At 54.4% G+C, this 20,650-nt stretch overlaps 11 protein-coding genes across 11 annotated transcripts; 5 read left to right on the top strand and 6 right to left on the bottom strand.

The window, feature by feature from the left end:
• Positions 1–1,641: 1,641 nt before the first annotated feature.
• EI97DRAFT_71771 (uncharacterized protein) lies at positions 1,642–3,161 on the top strand. Its single transcript, XM_033803027.1, has 2 exons — positions 1,642–1,719; positions 1,858–3,161. The coding sequence occupies exon 2, from the start codon at positions 1,888–1,890 to the stop codon at positions 2,866–2,868; it is 981 nt and encodes a 326-aa protein (XP_033653305.1). The 5' UTR covers positions 1,642–1,719; positions 1,858–1,887; the 3' UTR covers positions 2,869–3,161.
• Positions 3,162–3,416: 255 nt separating this feature from the next.
• EI97DRAFT_434172 (uncharacterized protein) lies at positions 3,417–4,468 on the top strand. Its single transcript, XM_033798555.1, has 2 exons — positions 3,417–3,582; positions 3,675–4,468. The coding sequence occupies exons 1-2, from the start codon at positions 3,455–3,457 to the stop codon at positions 4,279–4,281; spliced, it is 735 nt and encodes a 244-aa protein (XP_033653304.1). The 5' UTR covers positions 3,417–3,454; the 3' UTR covers positions 4,282–4,468.
• Positions 4,469–5,372: 904 nt separating this feature from the next.
• EI97DRAFT_501909 (uncharacterized protein) lies at positions 5,373–6,214 on the bottom strand (the record flags this gene model as incomplete). The annotated part of the gene is made up of 2 exons (XM_033802727.1): positions 5,373–5,806; positions 6,085–6,214. 2 exons carry the CDS (start codon positions 6,212–6,214, stop codon positions 5,373–5,375), a joined length of 564 nt encoding a protein of 187 aa, XP_033653303.1.
• Positions 6,215–6,542: 328 nt separating this feature from the next.
• Positions 6,543–8,904, top strand: EI97DRAFT_71692 (uncharacterized protein). Its single transcript, XM_033803025.1, has 2 exons — positions 6,543–7,027; positions 7,085–8,904. Exons 1-2 carry the CDS (start codon positions 6,871–6,873, stop codon positions 8,638–8,640), a joined length of 1,713 nt encoding a protein of 570 aa, XP_033653302.1. The 5' UTR covers positions 6,543–6,870; the 3' UTR covers positions 8,641–8,904.
• Positions 8,905–9,534: 630 nt separating this feature from the next.
• Positions 9,535–11,711, top strand: EI97DRAFT_434168 (FMN-linked oxidoreductase). The gene has a single exon (XM_033798554.1). The coding sequence runs from the start codon at positions 9,604–9,606 to the stop codon at positions 11,422–11,424; it is 1,821 nt and encodes a 606-aa protein (XP_033653301.1). The 5' UTR covers positions 9,535–9,603; the 3' UTR covers positions 11,425–11,711.
• EI97DRAFT_501906 (U-box-domain-containing protein) lies at positions 11,442–13,678 on the bottom strand. The gene is made up of 3 exons (XM_033802726.1): positions 13,028–13,678; positions 12,255–12,873; positions 11,442–11,957 (listed from the first exon to the last, which is right to left on the bottom strand). Exons 1-3 carry the CDS (start codon positions 13,275–13,277, stop codon positions 11,903–11,905), a joined length of 924 nt encoding a protein of 307 aa, XP_033653299.1. The 5' UTR covers positions 13,278–13,678; the 3' UTR covers positions 11,442–11,902.
• Positions 11,494–11,993, bottom strand: EI97DRAFT_71643 (uncharacterized protein). The gene has a single exon (XM_033803024.1). The coding sequence runs from the start codon at positions 11,865–11,867 to the stop codon at positions 11,562–11,564; it is 306 nt and encodes a 101-aa protein (XP_033653300.1). The 5' UTR covers positions 11,868–11,993; the 3' UTR covers positions 11,494–11,561.
• Positions 13,679–13,876: 198 nt separating the features above from the next.
• On the bottom strand, positions 13,877–15,119 carry EI97DRAFT_400128 (uncharacterized protein). Its single transcript, XM_033796430.1, has 2 exons — positions 14,919–15,119; positions 13,877–14,856 (listed from the first exon to the last, which is right to left on the bottom strand). The coding sequence occupies exons 1-2, from the start codon at positions 14,961–14,963 to the stop codon at positions 13,978–13,980; spliced, it is 924 nt and encodes a 307-aa protein (XP_033653298.1). The 5' UTR covers positions 14,964–15,119; the 3' UTR covers positions 13,877–13,977.
• A 119-nt stretch (positions 15,120–15,238) lies between these two features.
• Positions 15,239–16,093, top strand: EI97DRAFT_71449 (uncharacterized protein). Its single transcript, XM_033803023.1, has one exon. The coding sequence runs from the start codon at positions 15,302–15,304 to the stop codon at positions 15,770–15,772; it is 471 nt and encodes a 156-aa protein (XP_033653297.1). The 5' UTR covers positions 15,239–15,301; the 3' UTR covers positions 15,773–16,093.
• Positions 16,028–16,806, bottom strand: EI97DRAFT_459212 (uncharacterized protein; the record flags this gene model as incomplete). The annotated part of the gene is made up of 6 exons (XM_033800984.1): positions 16,028–16,134; positions 16,193–16,267; positions 16,329–16,409; positions 16,465–16,512; positions 16,574–16,704; positions 16,784–16,806. 6 exons carry the CDS (start codon positions 16,804–16,806, stop codon positions 16,028–16,030), a joined length of 465 nt encoding a protein of 154 aa, XP_033653296.1.
• A 347-nt stretch (positions 16,807–17,153) lies between these two features.
• Positions 17,154–19,294, bottom strand: EI97DRAFT_467895 (putative cytochrome P450). Its single transcript, XM_033801627.1, has 2 exons — positions 18,875–19,294; positions 17,154–18,811 (listed from the first exon to the last, which is right to left on the bottom strand). Exons 1-2 carry the CDS (start codon positions 19,070–19,072, stop codon positions 17,465–17,467), a joined length of 1,545 nt encoding a protein of 514 aa, XP_033653295.1. The 5' UTR covers positions 19,073–19,294; the 3' UTR covers positions 17,154–17,464.
• Positions 19,295–20,650: the final 1,356 nt, after the last annotated feature.

The raw sequence follows: 20,650 nt of genomic DNA, 5'->3' as shown, positions 1-20,650 counted from the left end.
CGCTCGTGCGCGGCGTCAAGACCAGCACCCATGCCATTGAACCCAAGTTTGGGGCAAGATGGTGGACAAGCCAAGCAATCGCATGGTTGATGCGCTCACGGGCTTCGACCAGTTCGAGGGGAGCAGCAAGCAGCAGAGGCTGGGAGGATTTCCTACCCGGTGCTGGACGGTGCCTTTTGCTGTAGACGTGAGAACGGCGGGTTGATTTTGGCATGACGGTCGTGTGCAGTGCTTCGTGATTCTGGCTTCGATGGCATCTCGCAACTGAGCATGATTACTGTGCCGCAATAACGGATTCCTAGCAGTTTCTGGCGCGCAGGCAGGCTGCAAGGGGTGGCTGGTTGGTACCTGAATGACGCGCTTGCTAGCATCCACCATCCACGAATGAATGCCTGGCGATTGTTGCTCCGTTATAAGATACCGGGATGAGGCACTTGCGATTACAATACGGAGTACTGCAGTAGTCTCCTGTCTCCCCTCCACAAACTTGCCCTGTTCGAGGACGGCAGCTTCCACTCACGCGGACACTCGCACAGTACGGAGTACATAGTCCTAGATAGCAAGCCGACAATGTGAACCGCATTGAAGTGCGTTGTGAAAGCAGCGACAGTATCGAGTACCAGAGTCGCAGCCAAAGTTCTTTTCGGTGCCGGAAGGTCGCTGGGCTGGCCACTGTCCTGCCGCCTCTGACAAGCATGGACACTCATCAGTCATCAGCTTCGGCATCTGAACGCCTGATAGGTGATGCTCGGGATAGCTGCGGTCCCTGCGGAAGTAGTTGAGGGCAAGCGTCGCCCGATAACGGCTAGGCTTGACAGAAGCTCGGTCCTGGATAGCGAGCTGATGGCGGCCGATCCATGGCACGGCCGCACGGGTGTGGCAGCGCCTGTGATGCTGCGCAAACGCACCCGGCTATCCAGACAGGAAAGGTGGCACTCCTCCACCAGCACGGCCGTAAGGTGTGTGCCTTCCTCGCTTGGTAGTAGAGCTCGTCAACTCGTCAGTCATCTTGTTCACGTAAAATGCTCAGTTCGATGCCAGGTTGCACTCGTCTCTACTCCGTAGAGAGCATGGCATATGCTGACAGATGCACAGTCCAGCTGCATGGGGCGGCGACACCTGCGAAATCCATCCAGAGACACAAGAATAACGGGCACCACAGCACCAGGGAAGCTGATGGGTGATCACACGAGCAGCCGCTTTGCTGATTGGAGGATGGCAGATATGATGGTGTAAGGATCCCGGAAGGCGAAGCTCGGAGCGGGCGTGTTTAGTTACGTGAAGCAGAGAAGTCTAAAGACATCTGCTACGCCGCTCTGAGTCTTGTGAAAAGAATGAGAGAAATGAGAGCAGTGATAGGGGCGAGACGAACGAGTACGGTCGGCTTCGTGGCCGGGATGAGACTGTGGAATCCAGATGAGGGTGAAAGCAGCGAGGCAACGGGAGGGCAGCCACAGCCGGGCAAGTTCGTATTTGGACTTGTCGAATGGACAGGCGTGGACTATCCAAAGGTCTCGACCGCGGATACGCATCTAAAAGGGGGTTGGCAACCATGAGTCCAGACGGGGAAGAGCAGGGCAAGTTGTTGAAGAGAAGAGTGGAGGAGTGAAAAGAGGAGAGAAGTGGGAGGAGCAAAAACACAGTCAGTTGTTGAGGTGTGGAAGGTGCAAGCGCCAAGATCTTGTTCACGTGATCACGCGTAGACGCGCTCTTGCCCAGGTGGGTCCACTAGCAGCCTCCCGTTCGGTCTAATCCTCGCGCAACATCACACTTCGAGCTCACTGTAAACCAGCTGCCCCGAACTATCAAACTATCGCGATCGCTTACACTCGCATATAACTTATTAACGGTCTTCAGGTCGCTCATTATTGGACACCTTTTCGCACAATGGGGAGTCGAAAACCTATCCCTGAGATAGACCTAACCAGCTCCTCACCAGAACCAGAATCCTCACGGCAACCAGTACAGCGATTTAAAACGGAGCGAGTCGAAGGACGGTCGACTCCAGTAACCTCGAAACTGCCTATACGCTCCGCCACGGTTAAGACAGAGGCCAGCGCAGCCCCAGACAGCACCCCGCAAAGGCTCATCCACCCCGTGCATCTGGAGCGCTTGATTGATACAACCGACAGGGACGCAATCAAATCTGTTTTACTTCAACTCTGCGCACTCTCACCCGCCTTCTCCGGCGCGCTCGCTCGCGGTCTCGCACCTCACTCCCGCTTCGCACAAGGCCTTGAGACGCAAGGCGGTAGTGTGCGGCCTCATGCCAACCTCGCAAGCAGCATCACCCCTTCTCCAAGGCCACTTTCGGAGCGCATACCTACTCCCCACAATTCGAAGGCTTCAAATCTCCTGCGACAACGCATCAAGGACGAGCATGGTTCGTCACCAAGTACCTCCAACCTGCCCCGTGGCTTTCCCGAATCGCCCGTCTTTGCACCGCTGAGAAAACCAACGCCAACCGGCACACCTCGGCTGGCCTTTATAAAATGGGAATCCGCAAGCGCATCTTCGTCGTCGAGTCGAACTCCGTCGATCCAAAGAACTCCCATATCTCCCTCCAACACAGCTAGGAAGAGCAGCAGTGGGGCAATCTTGGAGTGTGACAACTGTGCGTTGTTCTACTTTGAGGATTCTTCTGATATGTGCCTCTTCCACCCTGGACGTTTGAAACCAGTAGAGGATGGGAACGGTTCCCAGACCTGGGTATATACATGCTGTAAGGGAGGATCCTCGGCTGCTCCCTGCAAGGAGGGGAAGCATGTCTCTAAGGCAAACGACGATGATGTGGATTCTTTGAAGCGAGCTCGGCGGCCAAGTGGAGCGTCACCAATGAGACATGGGAAGAGCCCGAGACTACTTTGATCCAGGGCGACAACGGTTTGTAGGACCCAGACTGCCCTTCCCGTGCATGCGTGTCCAGTGAACGCAAGGTATCCGTTACGTTACAGGGAAATCTCGAGGATATCACCAAACTGGCCAAGACTCCAACCGGAAGCTTGGGCGAGTTACGGCACTGAGACCCGCCTAGACTCAGTTTGCATCGCCATTCTACAAATGGCTTTTGCATACCAGTGACATTTCGTGGCACCCGAAATTTTGCTTTTGGAAAGAGAACATCCTGCTTTTTATGGAGCGCGGCGCTATTTGGTTAAATGCCAATATATTGGGAACTCCCGCATCACGTGGCGGACTTCTGGCCCTCCCTTGGGAACCTGGAAACTTGAAATTCAGGGATTGGGTATAAAGACTCGACGCAAGTTGGATTTATGGTTGGAATTTCTGCGTTCCATGAAGACGAGTCGTGGGGACGATTGAGGAAGGCCTGACTTGAACGACCTCCCGGACTTGCCTGCCGCATTGCTTTTCTCTCTTGTTCTGGGATTGGAAACGAACTCGCCGATTGTTATATCTTTGCTTCTATTCAGGGTCATACTTGCTAGCCGACGATATGCAGTTCCTCCTACCTGGTATCACCGCCCTCCTGCTCGCCCTCCTTCCTCTCTCGAGCGCCGCACCGGCCGCATCTCCCCAACTGCTCCCTCTACAAGACCTCCCAAGCTCCTACATTCTCCAGGTGTAAGCCTCTGCATACAATTTCCTCCACTCTCACGGCTCCCCTTCATTTCAATCCAGTCCCAGCTTGAGCCCAAAGCTAACGCCCTCGCCAGCGCCCAACACCCCTGGCAAGGACGGCCCCTTCTCCAACTCCCAACCACCCACCTCATCGGTCTCGAAAACTTCACCATCCATCCCCCATCTGCCGGCCTCACGGTCCTCCCTATCCGGATCCCGAAACAAGAGCCTCCTCTCTATGCTCTACGCATCCCCTCCCCAAGTGACGACCTCACAAATACGCCGTATCTTGCGGCCCTGCTTCCCGCGTCGAATGGGAAACCGAAATGGGCGTCGGCAGCACCAATATTTGTGCCTGATCCCACGGGCGAGACGGTGCGGAAGTGGCGGGATCGATGCCCGCGAGGATGGGAATGCGGGGCCGATGCTTGGGTCATCTATTCGGGGACGGACGCTGGCGACGAGTCCCAGTCGGCAGGGTCGGTGTGTGTGGCCGGAGAACGGCAGCCTTTGGGGAAATTGGCGTATGGGGGGTTCAATGGGCACTGGGAGGCGGTCAAGGACGCGCCGAATAGTGAGGGATGGCATGTGTATTGGATAGCGGAGGATGCGGGGAAGGAACCGGGAGTACCGGTCGGGACGAGGGTTGAGATTGAGATTGTGCCGACGAAGGATGGGAGGGGATGGGGTGGGAGTGTGTGAGTTGTTTCTCTGAGAATACGCAAGAAGGGATACTGAACGAGGGAGGCGGGAGAGGGCTCTCAGAGGAATGATATGACCCTCTTCCTTGAATGCTTTTGTGCAAGATGGAGTATGCATATCCCATGGACTCATATACTAAAGCCAGGTGCACCTACCTGTCGACCGGCAAATTTACTCTCGGTTTGGAGCAAACGGTTGATGATAGCTGGGTAGAAGCTGGGTACAGTAAGACCCCGCTATTAGGAAATTCTTGGTGGCAGGAAAATTTTCCTTATAACGCGGGGTTTCCTTATGCTGAATCTGCTTATATAATATAATATATTAGTTATTACACTATGTAACCTAGGAACCCTCCCTTATTCTCTACTAAAAACGGCATTACTAGTGCTAAATATAGCTAGCTTAGGACCTTGTAAATAAGGAAATATATAGGTAGGGGCTAAGGAAATCCTAGAACCCTAGGCTTTCCTTATTCTCTATACAAATTTGTACGGTAGCTCGGAATTTTCCCTATCTACGATAGTTTACCTAATTCCGATGATTTCCCAATACCGAGGTCTTACTGTAGATACTCAGGTAGGAAGCCGAAGGCACTTGGGACGAAAGGGGCAGGTGTGATACACCCATTCCGGCTAGGCCCGCATCACTAGCTCTTGTCCTAACCAAACACAGCTGGACAGCTTTTCGACGATATCTTGACCTCAACATTCATCCATCCTCCTGTTTCTTCCTCCCTCCTATTCTCCCACTCCCCCCCTTCCACTCATCTGCTGTCCTCCCTCCTCCCGTTTCCAGTGATGGATGCTCCGCTCTGTGCAAGCTCATGGGCACTTCTTCTCTTTGCAGTGTCGACGAATGACGAATCATATGGCCGTCTTTCGAATCTCAGCTCGTATCGCGCCCAGCTGTGGCTGCTTGTCTGACACGCATCACATCGTGCACACACGTCCCCAATATTTCGCACGCCCAGCCCGTTTGGTCAGCCACAGCTCGAGGGGTTAACCGTAGAAAACGAAGCCCAGCGAAAGTTTGATGAAACAGAAGGTTCAGTCAGCCCTCTGGCGCTCCGGCGAATCTCCTGGGACGTGGCTTCATGGCTTGCGGGCTCCACGTGGTTGCCAGCCTGAGCAACCTCGGATGGCTTCTAGAAAGACTTTGACGAGCTCCCCCCACGTCTTGCCTCCAAGGCCTTCAACCATGTGAAGAAGAAGAAAACTCAGATGCTGACAGCGACCACAGTCGGTTCGGGAACTCTCGCCTCTGAAAACTGCTCCCCGCGCTCGTTCCGAGTTCTCGCAGTCTTGGAATAGGCAGACAGACCGATTCCCCTTCCTCCAGCACAAGTCCTTCTTCCTTGAGCCTGAGGCCTGCGTAATGGCACACGCACCACCGCCAGTCCTCGAGCGCCCATTACCACCGTCCAATTTCAGATCCGATGAGCTGAACTCGTCTTCACTGCTGCCAATTGCGCTGGGGCCTGTCCCACTGCATGCAAGCAGCAAGAACCCTCGTCCCGAGTCTCTCGCTGAATGGATGTTCACGGGTCACGAGATGCAGAACCGCCTGCCAAGTGATTCCGGTGAACGCTCCTGTGAAACCTGGGCTCGAGCCTCCGCCAGCATCTGGTGCCATCCGGTCCCTGGCAGATTCCGTCCCCTCTACTACTGTACTGTAGTTCTTGGCCCCTTGAGTTTTCCGCGAATCCAAGGCCCCGAGACGACGCCAGACGTACAATTGCACACAAACTTGTGTTGAGGCATGCACTCGCTTCCGCTCCAAACCACGCAAGCATTATTAGCGTACCTGCGCCGGTTTTGATCAGGTGCACGTCGCCTGCAGAGGTGCCAAAATGCATGCAGGGCCGCTCATTTCCCTCTTGGACTCGACTGCCTTTGATCGGCACAGGCACTGTTGCTGGACTGTGAGTGGACATACTGGCGCACCCCGCCCAGACTCTGCCTCTGCGTTCCTGAAGCCCTTCCTTTTTTGAGTTTCTCGTCCCAAGTTAAAACATAGTTTTCCTGGTGCTGACAATGGGCGCTAATGGTGGGCGACGCCTACACCCCACTATGACGCGACGGCTTGTTCCTTTTTCTTTTCTTGATTGCACGGTGCCCGTCCCCTGTTACTGCAGCAGAAAGATGATCCGTGTTCACAGATCAGCAATGGAGTCATGCTCACCTGAAAACTCCGCACATCTCGTCACTTCAGAAGCTCACTGTTAACGGACACTTATATCCTCAAGCCAGCCTGTTCCCTACAAATATATATCTTAATGAGACATCCTCTATCCTTCGCTTTCGCCCTCTATCGCTCGTTTTGTTCATTGGCATTTCACTCCTCTGGGAGGTTCGCTCCTCCTTGCGCCGTTCTCTTTTGAAGAATCCCGCCACGCTCGTTCCATTACATCCTGCTTCGAACCGTTATCGAAGTCTCCTATAGGTCGGGCCGTCTCACCTCACTGATTCCCCGTCCTTCGACATTCTGGGAAAGAGAAGCGAGAGTCTGCACCGCCTCAGACAGGATATCAATCGTCACGCTATCTATCGACCGCTTGGTCCCTGACTGGCATTCCCGACACCACGCGCAATGCAAGAAGAAGAGACCGTCGCTGAATCACGATGGGGCCCTTTCCTCGACAGGCTGGATGATTTTCAGATTTGGCAGCTTCATATGGAGGTGCTCGCCAACTTGGACACTCGTCGGCGTATGAACTCCTACTTTGATACGCTTCAGCCGGGATACGGTAAGTTGCACCATTCTTTCATGACAGCACGAGAGATTGACTGACGCTTTCCACTAGACCAGGAGCCTGCCGGATCTCAATCGCAGTTTGCATCCAGATCTCCCACGCTTCAGCCCTCCGTACGGTCCAGCATCCCGTCAACTCCGGTGCCCGGCAGGGATTCCCTTCCTGGAGACGACGTAACTTTAACCTTTGCCAATGTGGCCAAAAGTCCTCCAACACGGCATGCTCAACGGCAAGATGCACCCTTGACTTTGGGAAACACCCCCGAAACCAAGCAGACCGGCCGTCAGACAACAGAGGATTGTTTGCAGAAGGGGCTGTTGAACCCCGCACCGCCAACACGTGCGGCCCCATCAAGGTCCAAAAAGGCTGATCCTAGTATGAAAGGGCCTTTCTTCTGCACATACTGTCATGAGATGCATAGTCCCTCCTCTTTCAAGATGAAGGCTGACTGGAAGCGGCACGAGACAAAGTTCCATGAAACAGGCTTCGAGTGGCCTTGCAAGGTGTATAATTGCTCTGAAACCTTTTCCCGCAAGGAGGACCTCAATACCCACGCTGAGAAGGTCCACGGCCACGTCCCAGATACCCACGACGTCAAGCTCTCCCTACCGGCGAAACGGGTGTATGCCTGCGGCTTCAAAGGCTGCCAAAAGCTGACGTACACATGGAAGGAGAGATGTAACCATATAGCCAGATGCATGCTGGAGGTAAAAGACCAGCAGAGGTGGAGTTACCACTGGAGAATCCTCAACCTCCTGAGGCAGGACGCTACCAAGCCGGGCTGGAAAGTCGTCAAGTCTCGATGGTGTGAACGACTGGGGATCCAAGTATCCGACCTAAGATGGGAATACAGAACCTCCCGAAACCTGGTCCAACAACTGGAATGCCAGACATATGGAACCGATATGGAATCGTTCCTCGAGAGGCTCTTCAAGCTTGGGCTTCCCCGACAGGGCCCAAGCAACTTTGGGAGTGCCACCCAAAGAGCGCCTGCAACAATTGTTCATCCTACGGGTACCTCCTCCACGTCGGTCTCTCGCATGAATAACTCTTCCGGTCACTCCATCTTGCCAGCCTCCAGACTATCCTTTGCGGACCAGCGACACATCCATCATCACAACCAGGCTCACCAGGAACCTGCCTTCTTTGAGAGCATTCTCACTGACCACAATCTCAATCAAGCGTCGCGACCTCACAGTGTGGTGATGGAAGACGCACCCGATGTTGGCTTCGGCACCGTGGGCACCTCTGCTGGCTGCGACCCCTCGATGTTCGATGACCAACTTCTCACCGTCAATGACTTTCTTCTTCTGGGCGGATACTGTACGAATGCCACTCCGCCTCTCTCTACATCCCCTCTCGAAGCTGCCACTGCGGCCAGCCAGGACACGGCAAGGACTTCCCCGGGAAGCCGAATCATGAGGAAGAGCAAAGATATCCTATCCCCCAAGAGATCGCCTCAGCCCGCCCGCCGCATCGTTACGGATCACCCGGACCTGACGCCTGATTACACCGTACCTGGTCCAGCTCGCGAAAGGAGGAGGTCCGTTGTCGCCAACGTTTATGGCATGCCGTTCTTTTATGGTAGCTTCCAGTCTTGGGCATGATAACGGTTGCATCTCGAACGATAGAACCGAGATGCTCGACGGCCCTTGGACCGTATCGTCGTCAGCGGTTCGCACCAACATGGAATCGGAGCATCAAGTACACGATCCAGCGTCCAACTGCATTTTTATCCGGCTCGCCATTCGCCATGGCTGCCGTTTTCGCTTTCTTCGATCCACTCTTCACAACTAAATAATTTTTCAAGACCTACAACATTGTAATCACTTTCGTTTTCGATAATCTCCTCCCATGTTTTTGTCATATCAATGGATTCTGGGGAGGCAGCGCTAAGGGGATTAACATGCGGGTTTCACTGGTTGGCAATGAAATGAAAAGGATCTGGCGTTGGTGCTCTAAATTATGAGCAGGATGTATTTAGGGATTGGGATTGGGTATAGGGGTTTCAATGTAGGGTTCCGGGACTCTGTAGTCTTTGCAGCGAATCATTGCATGGACTAGGTCGGCTGGCCGGGTCCTTGTGTACACACGCCTTGGTCTCTGCTGAGATTGCTGAGATGGACACATTAAACTAGGAATTAGAGTACTTTCGGAGGGTGTGAGCTGTTGACTTGTATTCCATGTTAGCACGGGCAGAGTCGAATGTTGGGCATGAGAATATCAATACAACACCAAGGCAAGATCTCGAAAACATATTCCTGAGCGGCGGTGGAGAGCCCATTTCGTAAGGGATCAACCGGAAATTAGAAAAGCCCATGTAATTGGCAGTGTAAGACTCCTTTACAGAGCCCTCTCATTATTGAGCAATCGGACTTCGACCTTGAGTCCTCCATATGCATCAACCGACGGAATGAGGGAGTAGTCCAAGTTTACCTAAGGGTGCTGACTAAGCATACACTAACACAACGACGAGCTCAACCAATTCACACACTGCCAACCCAGCCAGCAGCCGTTGGCCCTCCTACGGGCATCCTCCGACGCTCATTCCCATGAACGCGGCCGCCCAGATGCGCGCACTCCGCCTACGGCCCTCGCTGGCTCCGCCGCGGACCTGCCTCCGGCCCCTTCGCACACCAACAAGATATTCTTCCTCCTCCTCCACCTCCTCCACCACCACCACCTCCTCCTCCTCCTCCGCCGGCGAAACCGCAACCACCGCGCGCTCCACGGCCACCCGAGCAAAGAACCTCATCTACGGCACCCTCCTAACGCTAGGCCTCGGCTTCGGATACCTCTACATAACCGACACGCGCGCCAGCATCCACTCATGGCTCGCCGTGCCCCTGCTCCGCCGCCTGTACCCCGACGCCGAAGACGCGCACCACGCCGGCACCACCATCCTCAAGACGCTCTACTTATTCAACCTGCACCCGCGCGAGCGGCCCAGCGGCAGCGGCGCCGACGACGTCACCAGCTCCTCCGACCTGCAGGTTGAAATCTTCGGGCACACGCTGAGCAATCCCCTGGGGACATCGGCGGGCATCGACAAGGGGGCCGAGATCCCCTCTGCACTATTCGCATTAGGTCCCGCGATCGTAGAGGTCGGCGCCGTGACACCCCTGCCGCAGGAGGGTAATCCGAAACCCCGCGTTTTTCGCCTGCCGAGCCAGAATGCATTGATCAATCGGTACGGGTTCAATTCCGAGGGCGTGCAGACGGTGGGGATGCGGTTGCGGCAGCGGGTAAGGGAATTCGCGTACCGAGCGGGTTTCGGAATGGACGAGGAGGCGGAGAGGCGGGTGTTGGATGGGGAGGCGGGTGTGCCGCCGGGGAGTTTGATACCCGGACGGTTGATGGCGGTGCAGGTGACGAAGAATAAGGGGACGAGTGAGAGGGATATCGAGGCTGTTGTTAGGGATTATACGGCAGGTGTGAGGCATTTGGGCAAATATGCGGATATCATCGTGGTCAATGTGTCGAGTCCCAATACCCCGGGGTTGCGCAGCTTGCAGAATGTGGAGCCGTTGACGCGGTTGCTGAGGGGTGTTGTGCAGGCCGTGGGGCAGGTGGAGAGGAAGACGAAGCCTGCGGTTATGGTCAAGGTGAGCCCGGATGAGGATGAGGAGGAGCAGATACGGGGGATTTGTGAGGCGGTTTGGGAGGCGGGCGTCGATGGTGTGATTGTGGGGAATACGACGAGGAGGAGGCCCGAGCCGCTGCCTAGGGGGTTTAAGTTGGAGGCGAAGGAGGCGCAGGTTTTGATGGAGCAGGGTGGGTATTCTGGGCCGCAGATGTTTGAGCGGACGTTGGGGTTGGTGAGGAGGTATAGGAGGGTTTTGGATGAGGGGCCGAGGCGGGGGGTGCTGGGGAGGGAGGGACATGAAGAGGGAGTGGGAAAGGAAGAGGGAGGGGCAGAGGGCGATGCGAAGAGTGCTGCTGAGGCGAGGAATGAGACGCCTGCGGTTGAAGAGAAAGCGGTGCATTCTACCAACTCCCCTCCGATCGATACCTCTCCCATGGATATCTCAGAACTACCCTCCTCCTCCCCGTCAACGAGTACGACTACCGTCGACGGTACCATCGAACCCACCTCTGCCTCTGTACCCTCTACACCCTCTACACCCTCTACACCCTCTACACCCACTCCTCCCCCTTCCCCCGCCTCTCCCCTTTCACCAGCAGCAGGAGCACCAGGACCCCGCAAAGTCATCTTCGCGACGGGCGGAATCACGAATGGGCGCCAGGCAAAGGAGATTCTGGACGCGGGCGCTAGCGTCGCCATGGTGTATACGGCGCTGATTTATGGTGGGGTGGGCACGATTACGAGGATGAAGGGGGAGATTAGGGAGGAGAGGGCGAAGGAAAGGGAGGGGCAGGGGAAGAGGTAGTAGTTGGATGGTGTTGAAGGGTGGGATGTGTGTATAACTTGTAAGAGATGCAAGGGCTTTGGACCAGTAGGTGGGGCATAGAAATAGAGAGCAGGATTCATATTGTACGTGTATGTGGTATGTAACGTAGAATAGGCTCACCCACTCGTGACGCAATGCACTGATAGGCGGTAACAGGCAGAAAGAAAACGAAGAGATGTATAAGAAAACAAATGGATGGATGGATTCGGGGTATACGTAAGATCCATGCCGACTAAATAAGAAAGTAAAAACAAAAAAAAATAGATGATGACCCTTTCAACGCCGTCGCTACCCATGCCCTGCTCGCTGCTATGCAATATTGATGATACCCATAAGAGAGAAGAAAGACGAAATGATAACACGTCGTTATGCCGCCATTGCTCCGTTATTCCGTGCAGGAGAATGATTACGTCGGCTTTCATGACGATGGAGATGGAGAACCAAACGGTGTCCGTGGCTAGTAGGACGACAAATGCGCCCAGCGGGGATCAGTGGCGTCTTCTCCGAACCCACTGTACGTGCTGTCAGCATAGGGACAGAGGGACCCGAGTCCGAGGATTGCCTGTCTGGTCGCTGGACGGTGGAGACAAGTGTGAGTGGGTAAGATAAGTGAAGGCTGGGAGCATCCGCAAAGCCAGAGCAACTTCGACATCGTGGAGCCCAGTACCCCAATATGGACGGAGGAGCGCCACATGTCTGCAAGCTCCCTCACTCTCTCCTCTTTTCTTCGACAAGAACCCGAAACAAGTCGCACGCTCGGAGATTCGCTCCAAATCCAAGCAATTGGAAGGTAAATACCACGCACCTACCAATCATAAACCCACCCCGTATTCCCCTCCAAAAACTGCTCGCACGCCTCCTTGAGCGCAATATTCGGCCTCAGCTCCTCAATCTTGAGCGGCTCCCTCGTCAGTGGGTCCGTCGCGCTGCGCTTCAAATGCTCGATGATGGTCGCGCGCTCATAACTCCGCCCATTCTTCGTCACGACGGGGTCGTGCATAATCTCAAATGTGATGCCGTCGATGAGATAGTCGGGCACCTCGCGCTTGGCCATGTGCTCCGGGTCCGAGACGGCGAAGGCGGTGCGCAGGTCGTCGACCTTCTTCTCCCAGGTCGACTTGAGTTCGGCTTTCTCCTCGGTGCCCTCGACGCGGCCGACGGTGCCGGCGGCCATCTTCTCGTCCACGTCGAAGATTTGGCGTTTGTAGTCTTGCTCGAGTTTTTCCTCTAGCTCGGCGAGGAGGTCGGCGCGGCGGCGGATGCGGTCCCGTTCGCGGATCTCCCATTTGGCTTTTTTGCATTGCAGGACGAGGGCGGTGATGCGGGCGGCGTTGTTGGTTTGGGTGGGCGACTTGGTGCAGAGGTCGTATGCGGTGAGGGCGGAGGAGAGGGCTTCGTTGGGGTGGTTGAGGGAGAGTTGGGCTTGTGCTGAGAGGGGGAAATAGAGATATCAGCTGTGGAGCTCAGGTGTAGGAGCACATGGTCTGCAAGAAAAGGGCAGCCCCTTGGTCACGTTCATTCACCACCCATTGATTGATGCCGCAACTCCAACGTAGAGAGAGAGAGAACAGGACAGACATACCCAACAGGAAGAAAGCCTTCATATTCTCGCGCTGGATCTCTACGCTCTTCAGACAATCATCCACCACGCCCTCCCACTTCTCCAACTTGAGCCGCGCATTCGCCCGGTTCGTGAACAGCAAGGGGTTCTTGTTGTTCTTGATGATGGCCTGCGAGTAGAGCTGCTCGGCGCCCTCAAAGTCGCCTTCTCTGAATTTCAGGTTGCCCGCGTTTTTGAGCTGCTCGGCGGCGTATTCGTTGCCGGCGGGCATGGTGGTGGGGGAGAGGTGCGGCGAGAGAGCGAAGGAGGGAGGAGGGCGGAGGAGGAGGAGGGAGGAGGATGGAGAGGCGCCCGACGGAAGGAAAGCTACTTGTCGGCGTGTCTCACCGACGGCGTCGTGGGCAGCTCTCCAGGGCTACTGTTAGAGGAGGAGGAATGGTCCGTGTATACTGTGTATGGATTGGTGAGAACTCGGGAGGCGCGCGGGGCACCGCCTCTTCTTGTACGGCAACCAACAGCCGAAGCTTCTGGAAGGCCGCGATGACGAGAGCAAGAGCAGGATGCGCGAGGGAGCAGGGGCACGGAGTTTTCGGCAGCAGATTTGGAGTAAGAAGAATTAATTAACATGTCGTGGGGATGTGAATGCGGCTATGACGCGTGTTTGGTGGTGAGGTGTCGTAGCTATAGGTGACATTGAATAGCAGCACAGCCACAGTTTATAGGTGTTGTGCCATCTATCTCTTCACAAGTTCCTCCTCCGCAGAACAACTTCGACTATAACCAATCCTGATGTGTTGCAAACCAGTACATGAGCTTTATAGTACGTTGAACTGAAGAAGAAAAAGAAAAAAAAGAAAAGAAAAGAGCTATGTGGCGAAAACACACATGCTTTGTATTATGGTATCTCGCTGTAATGCATAATCTAACATTAATCCCCATGTGACAACCCTGACCTTCGAATCGCCTGACCCTTAATCTCTGTTCTCAAACTTCAAACCACTCTCCTGCCTCACAGCTCCATAGATGCTCGGCAAATCTCCCTTCTTCCCCAGATGCTCCTTGACCTTCACCAAATGCGCATCCCCAACCTCCACTGCAGGCAACCTTGTCCCACTCTTCCTGGCCAAATCCAACGCATGCCCCGCATCTTTCCTCGCAAGGTCCACCTGGAAGAGCGGCTCCTCCCTCTGGTAATAGTCCCCTGCCAGCATGCGACTCGAGTACGCCGCATACGGGCCCGGGAACAGCACCTCAATCCACCGATGCAGGTTCTCGACCCCTAGTCCCGTCTTCTCAGCCAGCGTATGCCCCTCGGCCAAAGCCTCGACCATCTGCAAAACGAACGTATTCCCAATCACCTTCAACAACGTCGCCTTGCTCGCCGACTGATCCACAAACTCGATGTTCTCCCGCGCCATCACCCCCTTGGTGTACGGCCTCACCTTCTCAACCGCCTCCCTCCGCCCCGCCGTCACGCAAATCAAGCCTCCTGCTTCTGCCACCGGGGGTGCCCCGAACACGGGCATGCCGACAAAGTCCGCGCCCTGGGCCGTGATGCGCTGCTCCAGGGACTCTGTCGTGTCTGGATGCACCGTCGAGCAATCGACAATGAGTTTGCCGCGCACGTCTTCTTGGAGTATCTCGTCCACGGCGGCATAAACGGCGGGGTCGTCGCCTAGGCAGATGAAAACGATGTCGGCGGATTTCACCGCGTCGCGCACGGAATCAACCACTTGAGTCTTGTCCGAACCCAGGCGCGCGGATAGCTCTTCTGCGCGCGCCTTTGTGCGATTGTGCAGAATCAGGGGCTTGTCGAGGTTTCCTTTTGCGACGAGGTTTTTGCATATTCCCTAGGTGCGTACCGGGTTAGATGCGGATGTCGAGGATTTGGAGGAGATGGAGTTGAACGTACTCGGCCCATGTTTCCGAGCCCGATCCACGCGAGTTGGGGCGCCATGGTGAAGTCGCTGAGAGCGTTCGTACTGCGTACTGTACCGTGCGGATTCTCTGGTTGAGAAGAGAGGTTCGTTGGCAGTGTCAGTGTGAATGTATATACGCAGCAAAGACGAAGGATTATAAATCGAATCTTCGCGACATCCTCAACTTCCCTCCCTCGTATTCGCATTTCCGAATCTATTCCGAGTTCCGACTTTAGTTGATAACTTCCGACGTCCTTGGCATACGTCACCGGCATCAATCTTCGCTTTCATAGCACTGTAGTGGGATAAAATACGAATTCACACACCCCAACCATAATTTCTATAATTTCTAATCACCGCTGCAATCTCCGTAATAATGTCCTCCCAACAAGACGAAGCCGCCATAGACGCCCACTCCCGCACCGCCCTCACCACCGCAAAACGCAACCTCCGCTACCTCTACTCCCCCGAAACCGCTCCAGCCTCGGCCCTGCCTACCCACCGCCGCACCCGCGCCCTGCTCCGCCTCGTGCGCTCCTCCCTCCTCTTCCTCTTCTGGCGGCTCGTCCGTTACGCAAAATATGTCGCCATTGGGTCTCTGATTGCGACTGTTGGTGCCGGGGCATTCGGCACGGTGGTGAGCGGGGCTGGGTTCGTGCTTGCGCCGACGGGGATCGCGGGCACGATTGTTGCGGGGACGGTTTGGGGGGTTGGGAGGTTTGTGGCCAGGAGGTTGAGGAGGAGGTGGGAGAATGGGAAGGGGTATGGGGAGGTGGAGGAGAGGTGGGAGGAGGGGAGGGGGCCGGTGAAGAGGATGGTGAGGGGGCCTGAGGCAGTGCCTTGGTGATGTAAGGGGAATGAATTGGGCGGTTGAGGGAAAGATTGTGAGGTTTGCTCGCGTCAATGTGCTGCATGCATCATCAAGGCGGACGGTACTAAAAGATTGGAGACTTAACCAGAGGGAAGGACTTGATGACGTCCTCGATATCGGCACTCCAAAGAGATATCACGAGATATGCTCGCACCAGTGCGCGTCGCGCATTCCATTCCTCAAATATGATCAGGGACTCAATTTGCGGTAAACCTGTAGGCCAATACCGGGCTACGCAAACACGTCTTGCGGGTGTGCCTCGGCCTTAGACTCTTCAACAAATTTCGCAAAAGCACCGTGAACAGCACGTTTACTCCTGCTCTGAGGCGTCTCGTGAGCTTGAAAGTCAGCTATGGCTCAATGGAAGGCGGATCCTGATCCGAGAAACAGACATACCTTCTCTTTTTTCAGCAACGCCGATGAGAACTGTACCAACGTCCACCACGCCAGACTCATCCCGGTTGAGGTTTTCTACTTGGAGTGTCAACTCAAGAGGCCGTCACGCCGACTACCCGGAAGGGGGTCTACACACCATCTCTCTTCTCAGCTACACCGATCAAGACCGTAGCGACATCGCCTACGCTGGCATCTTCGCGTTTCGGAAGGCTAGTATCTAGAAATGTGTCAGTTTCCGTCCCCTTCACTGCAGTGTCCGAAGTACACCGTACCGTCTCTCTTGTCTGCGACGCCGGTCAACACTGTAGCGACGTCGGCCACTGCGAATAAGATCAGCAGCTTCGGCTTTCATCCCTCTTCCAAAATTGGCAGGATGCGTACTATCGTTTCTGACTGGCGCCGCACGAGCGGGAACAGCCGAGGCTGCGGAAAGGGGAATGGGGAACTTCAGAGCCACGAGTTTGTAATAAGGGTTTAGCTGAAGCAACACCAGAGGGTGAGACGTAAGTTGTCTTCAGGCACTGGATCAGGAGGACGTTATATACCACACTAGTTTCGTCTTAGGTGACTCGGCTCCCGATCGGTACTCACTTCGTCAATGGTTGCTTATACATTGCGGCTTCGACCTGTGCAGGATGCTACTGGTCCCGTGTGGTTGGCGAGTGGGGGCCGGTGGTGAGGAATCAGATTGTGCCGACTGAGGAGATGGAGTGGGAGCTGGAGAGGTAGGGGGTTATTGGAGTGGACTGGGGGTGGGAGTGTGGAGGGTTGTTGTAGAGTGAGGGAGGGGTTAGGTGTGGATATGTTTGTGTAGGGGTTTATGGTTAAGTATAGAGAATGAGCGAACTGAGTCACGTTTAGCTTAAGGGGGTTGTTTTGAGAATATAGCCTCATACAAACAAGGGAGGTGTAATCATCGAGGGCGAAGCGCACTTCAAAAGACATTCTGACTGGAACGGTTGAGTCTCTTATAAGTGGTTAATTAGGTAACCGTATACTGCGTGGCTCCGGGACCGACCGCCTAAGAACTCAATGACTACCCACCATGCTATTTAGCTGGCCGTACCATAGAGTCCAAAAACGTGCTGAGGTGACACTAGCAAAGTTTCTCCGCACCTCGCCTCGCAGGGTCCATATCTAGAAAATCCCTTTGAAATGTTTGCCTTGAAGCAAGAATAATCAGGGAATTAGTATGACCAGTATGATTAAGGTTCTGTATTTCTACATCCCAGCTCCACTCGAGCACGATATAACCCCCCCAACAATCATCCATTATGCCGACTTCTTCACCTCGCGCCTTTCCCAGCGAATCCGCGCCGGCTTCATGGGCCCCGAGAACAGCGACGAATAATCCGTCCTCGGCACCCCCGTCTTCCCCTCCAAGTTGGAAAAGCGTAGATGGCGAACCATAGTGCCTACGATAACCGAGAGGTTGAGATAGGCGAATTTCTCGCCGACGCAGCGGTGGCGACCCGCGCCAAAGGGGAGATAGGGACTCGATGTGCCCTTTGACATGGCGCCGTACCCATAATCGACGATATCGTCCTTGTCGTCTATTTTCGGAGCTTGCGTTTCCCATCGGCGAGGCTCCCACTTCATGGCATTCGGGAAGTACTCGTCGCTGAGAGCCGTGACTCCCGGTGCGGCGAGCAGCACATGAGAGGTAGGAATCACGTAGGGCGTGCCAGGAACCGGGATTGGATTTTTGACCTTGCGCATGATTGAATGAATCGAGGAATGGATACGCAGAGTCTCGCGGATCACATTCTGAAGCAACGGGAGATTATCGAGGTCCTTGTACTGAAGTGGAGGAAGTGCACCGTTGGCTGTTCGTCCCAAGTTGGCCAGTTGCTCTGCGTAGAGCTCCTCGGCGACAGCCGGCTCCGATGCCAGGCGGAGCATGATCCAAGCGCTGATGGAGGAAGACGAGTGCTGCCCGGCCATCAACAGTGTGATCATGATATGCGCGATTTCCTTGTCCGGCAAGGGCTGGCCGTTCTTGTAGGTGCATTGCATCAGGTTTCCAATCATGTCCAACTCCTCCGTGGCCTTCTCATTCGTGGCGGCTCTTCGTTTATTGATAATGTCCAGGTAGATTGCACGCATTTTCGCATGTGCCGCATCGCGCTTCTTGTTGTGCGGTAAAGGGGCCCAAGGCAATAAGAAATTAATAGGGGAGAACCCCTTATCAAGATCATGGTAGAGGGCCGCGAATTCGGTAGTCAGTTTCGACCGAACTTCTTTCCCTTGCAGAGCGCTTCCAGCAGTGAAGATTGTAATCTCAGCCATGGCTGAGGAAATGTCCACCTCCCCTGAGGCTCCGGCAAAATTAGATGACGTCCTGAGGTAGTCCTCGACTTCCTTCTCAATCAACGGAACGTGTGCCTCGAGTGCGGCCTGAGAGAGCCCAAACTTGATGAATTTCTTCTGCTCGATGAGCTTCGAGTTGGGACAGTCATAGCACACGTCTGATCCGAATACGGGCGTCGTCAAGGGGCTGTAAACCTCCTCCGCATTAACGTCCTTTAGCTTGCCGTTGAGAATGAATTCGTTGCCTTTTATGCCTAGGTAGACGGTGATCGGACGTCCGAGGAGAATGAAGGTAAAGATATCGCCGTACTAAATGGGATAGCGCGTTAGGTTGTATCTCATCGCACAGTTTGGTTAGGGAGGCTCGCTCACCTTTTCACGACATGAAAAGAAGAAATCGTACGGATCCATGCCATAGTGAATCGCACTGCCTATGAAGGGCACCCAGTGGAAGACGAGAGGCGGCCTGGTCCTGTTCAGAATGCGAAATAGGAATTGGTAGACAAGATTAAGGGCGATGATTGACAGCAAAGCCAACAGGCCGTAGACCCCAATAAAACAGCAGGACATGACGACCAGCGGGCCAAACTGGAGTTAGACAAGCACGAGGACAGGAGGGTACAGGTTGGAAATCGTAGCTTTTGGAAGAAAGAAAGGGAGAGACGGAGTGAAGACGGAGGTAGTGACGGAGTGATTTTGGCATTATTTTCTTGGAAATGTTTCCCTTCCATGACCATCGACCCATTTCACCCTCATCCGGATTCCTCAGTTCCGCTCGCGCTTGCGACTGGGCTAGCCGCAAGCGGGCTGCACAAGCCAATGAGCGATGTGAATACTATAGAAATTCGTAAGTCTTACTTGTACAAACCTACATGCGCCAAGCAGGGGCTGCCCTGGCCGGCAGCGCGCTTTAACCCGACTTCGCTTTATTCACACCATAACAAACAAACGATGCGAACCAGAACTATGGAGCTTTCATCAACTTGCCGCGTATCACTAGGTTGATATAGGCTCCTTACTCGCACTCCACATTACATAGGTAATGACGTTATATTCGAAGCATTCTAGCTTACACGTAGCCATAGGCGCACATGTAGCCTAGGGTATGATCTCGCTTCTGATCGAGTGCAGGATGGATGGTAGTGGATGTGCTCGACCTGCTAAGAGACGAAAACCCCAAGGATGAGAGATCGTAGACCTAGCCTATGTACCTAGCCGACGGTCTGCCTCAAGACCGACTCTGGAAGTTGCACTGGTCACTAAGACGCTTCTGGATTTGAATGGAGTGTTGGGCGGTACAGTAGAAGTGGAGGCTGTCCTGTAGTTTTCTGACGCATTGCATATGCAAGTGGCCCGTCCGAGGTAAGTCCAAGATTGCTGGAATGGCCGCCAATATTCAATGACTCAGGGAGAGAAAGATGTCATGGTGAGCGAGGTGCCCATCTCTTATATAGTATAAGGAGGAAAACATTCTCCGTGGGCGCACAGCCCTCATTCTGTCTCTGCAGTTTGGGCATTGACATCGGCGATGGGAAGCGTAATCTCGGACAGCGCGCCAAGCTCCTTGTAGGTACTAAGAACGCTTTCCATAAGAATCCTAACGGGGAGTTGGGTACGGAGTTGGTCCAGAAAGATGGCTTGGTCCATATCACTCGGTATGTAAATAATCGGCAATGCGGAAAATTCCGGTTTCGAGCGATACTTTCTCGTCAAGCGGATCGTAACCACTCTTCCGCAAGGCGAAAGGTCTTTTTACTCGCTACGGTTTGAGGGGGTCAGCGAAACTGAATGTGTTCACTCCAAGGAGCAGAACTTAAGAGCTCTCGGTGAGGACGAGGTAGTCATCGATGTAGACGCCGCTCTATTGGATGATGCTCTTGTATGTATACAGTTCCGTTTTCCAAACCATTTGAGCTTCCGCAGTGTTGACTGGTACTGACCAAGATTAGCCAATTGCCGCTCTCAAGGGGCAGAGATTCTCACCATGCTTGGGATTGGAGCTAAAAGGCACTGTCCGTGCCGTGGGATCCGGATATCCAAACTGAACGTGGGGAACCGTGTGGGCTGTTTGTGTCCCCGCCAAGTTGATACAGCAGTATTTGTGAAGGGACGTTATTGTGAACCTTGGATCTTCGCCGCTGCAATGGT

This window comes from Westerdykella ornata (assembly GCF_010094085.1).
Source record: "Westerdykella ornata strain CBS 379.55 unplaced genomic scaffold EI97scaffold_13, whole genome shotgun sequence".
Taxonomy (NCBI): domain Eukaryota; kingdom Fungi; phylum Ascomycota; class Dothideomycetes; order Pleosporales; family Sporormiaceae; genus Westerdykella; species Westerdykella ornata.
Note: the sequence above shows the minus strand (reverse complement) of the source record. Positions and strands in the feature narration are given on the sequence as shown.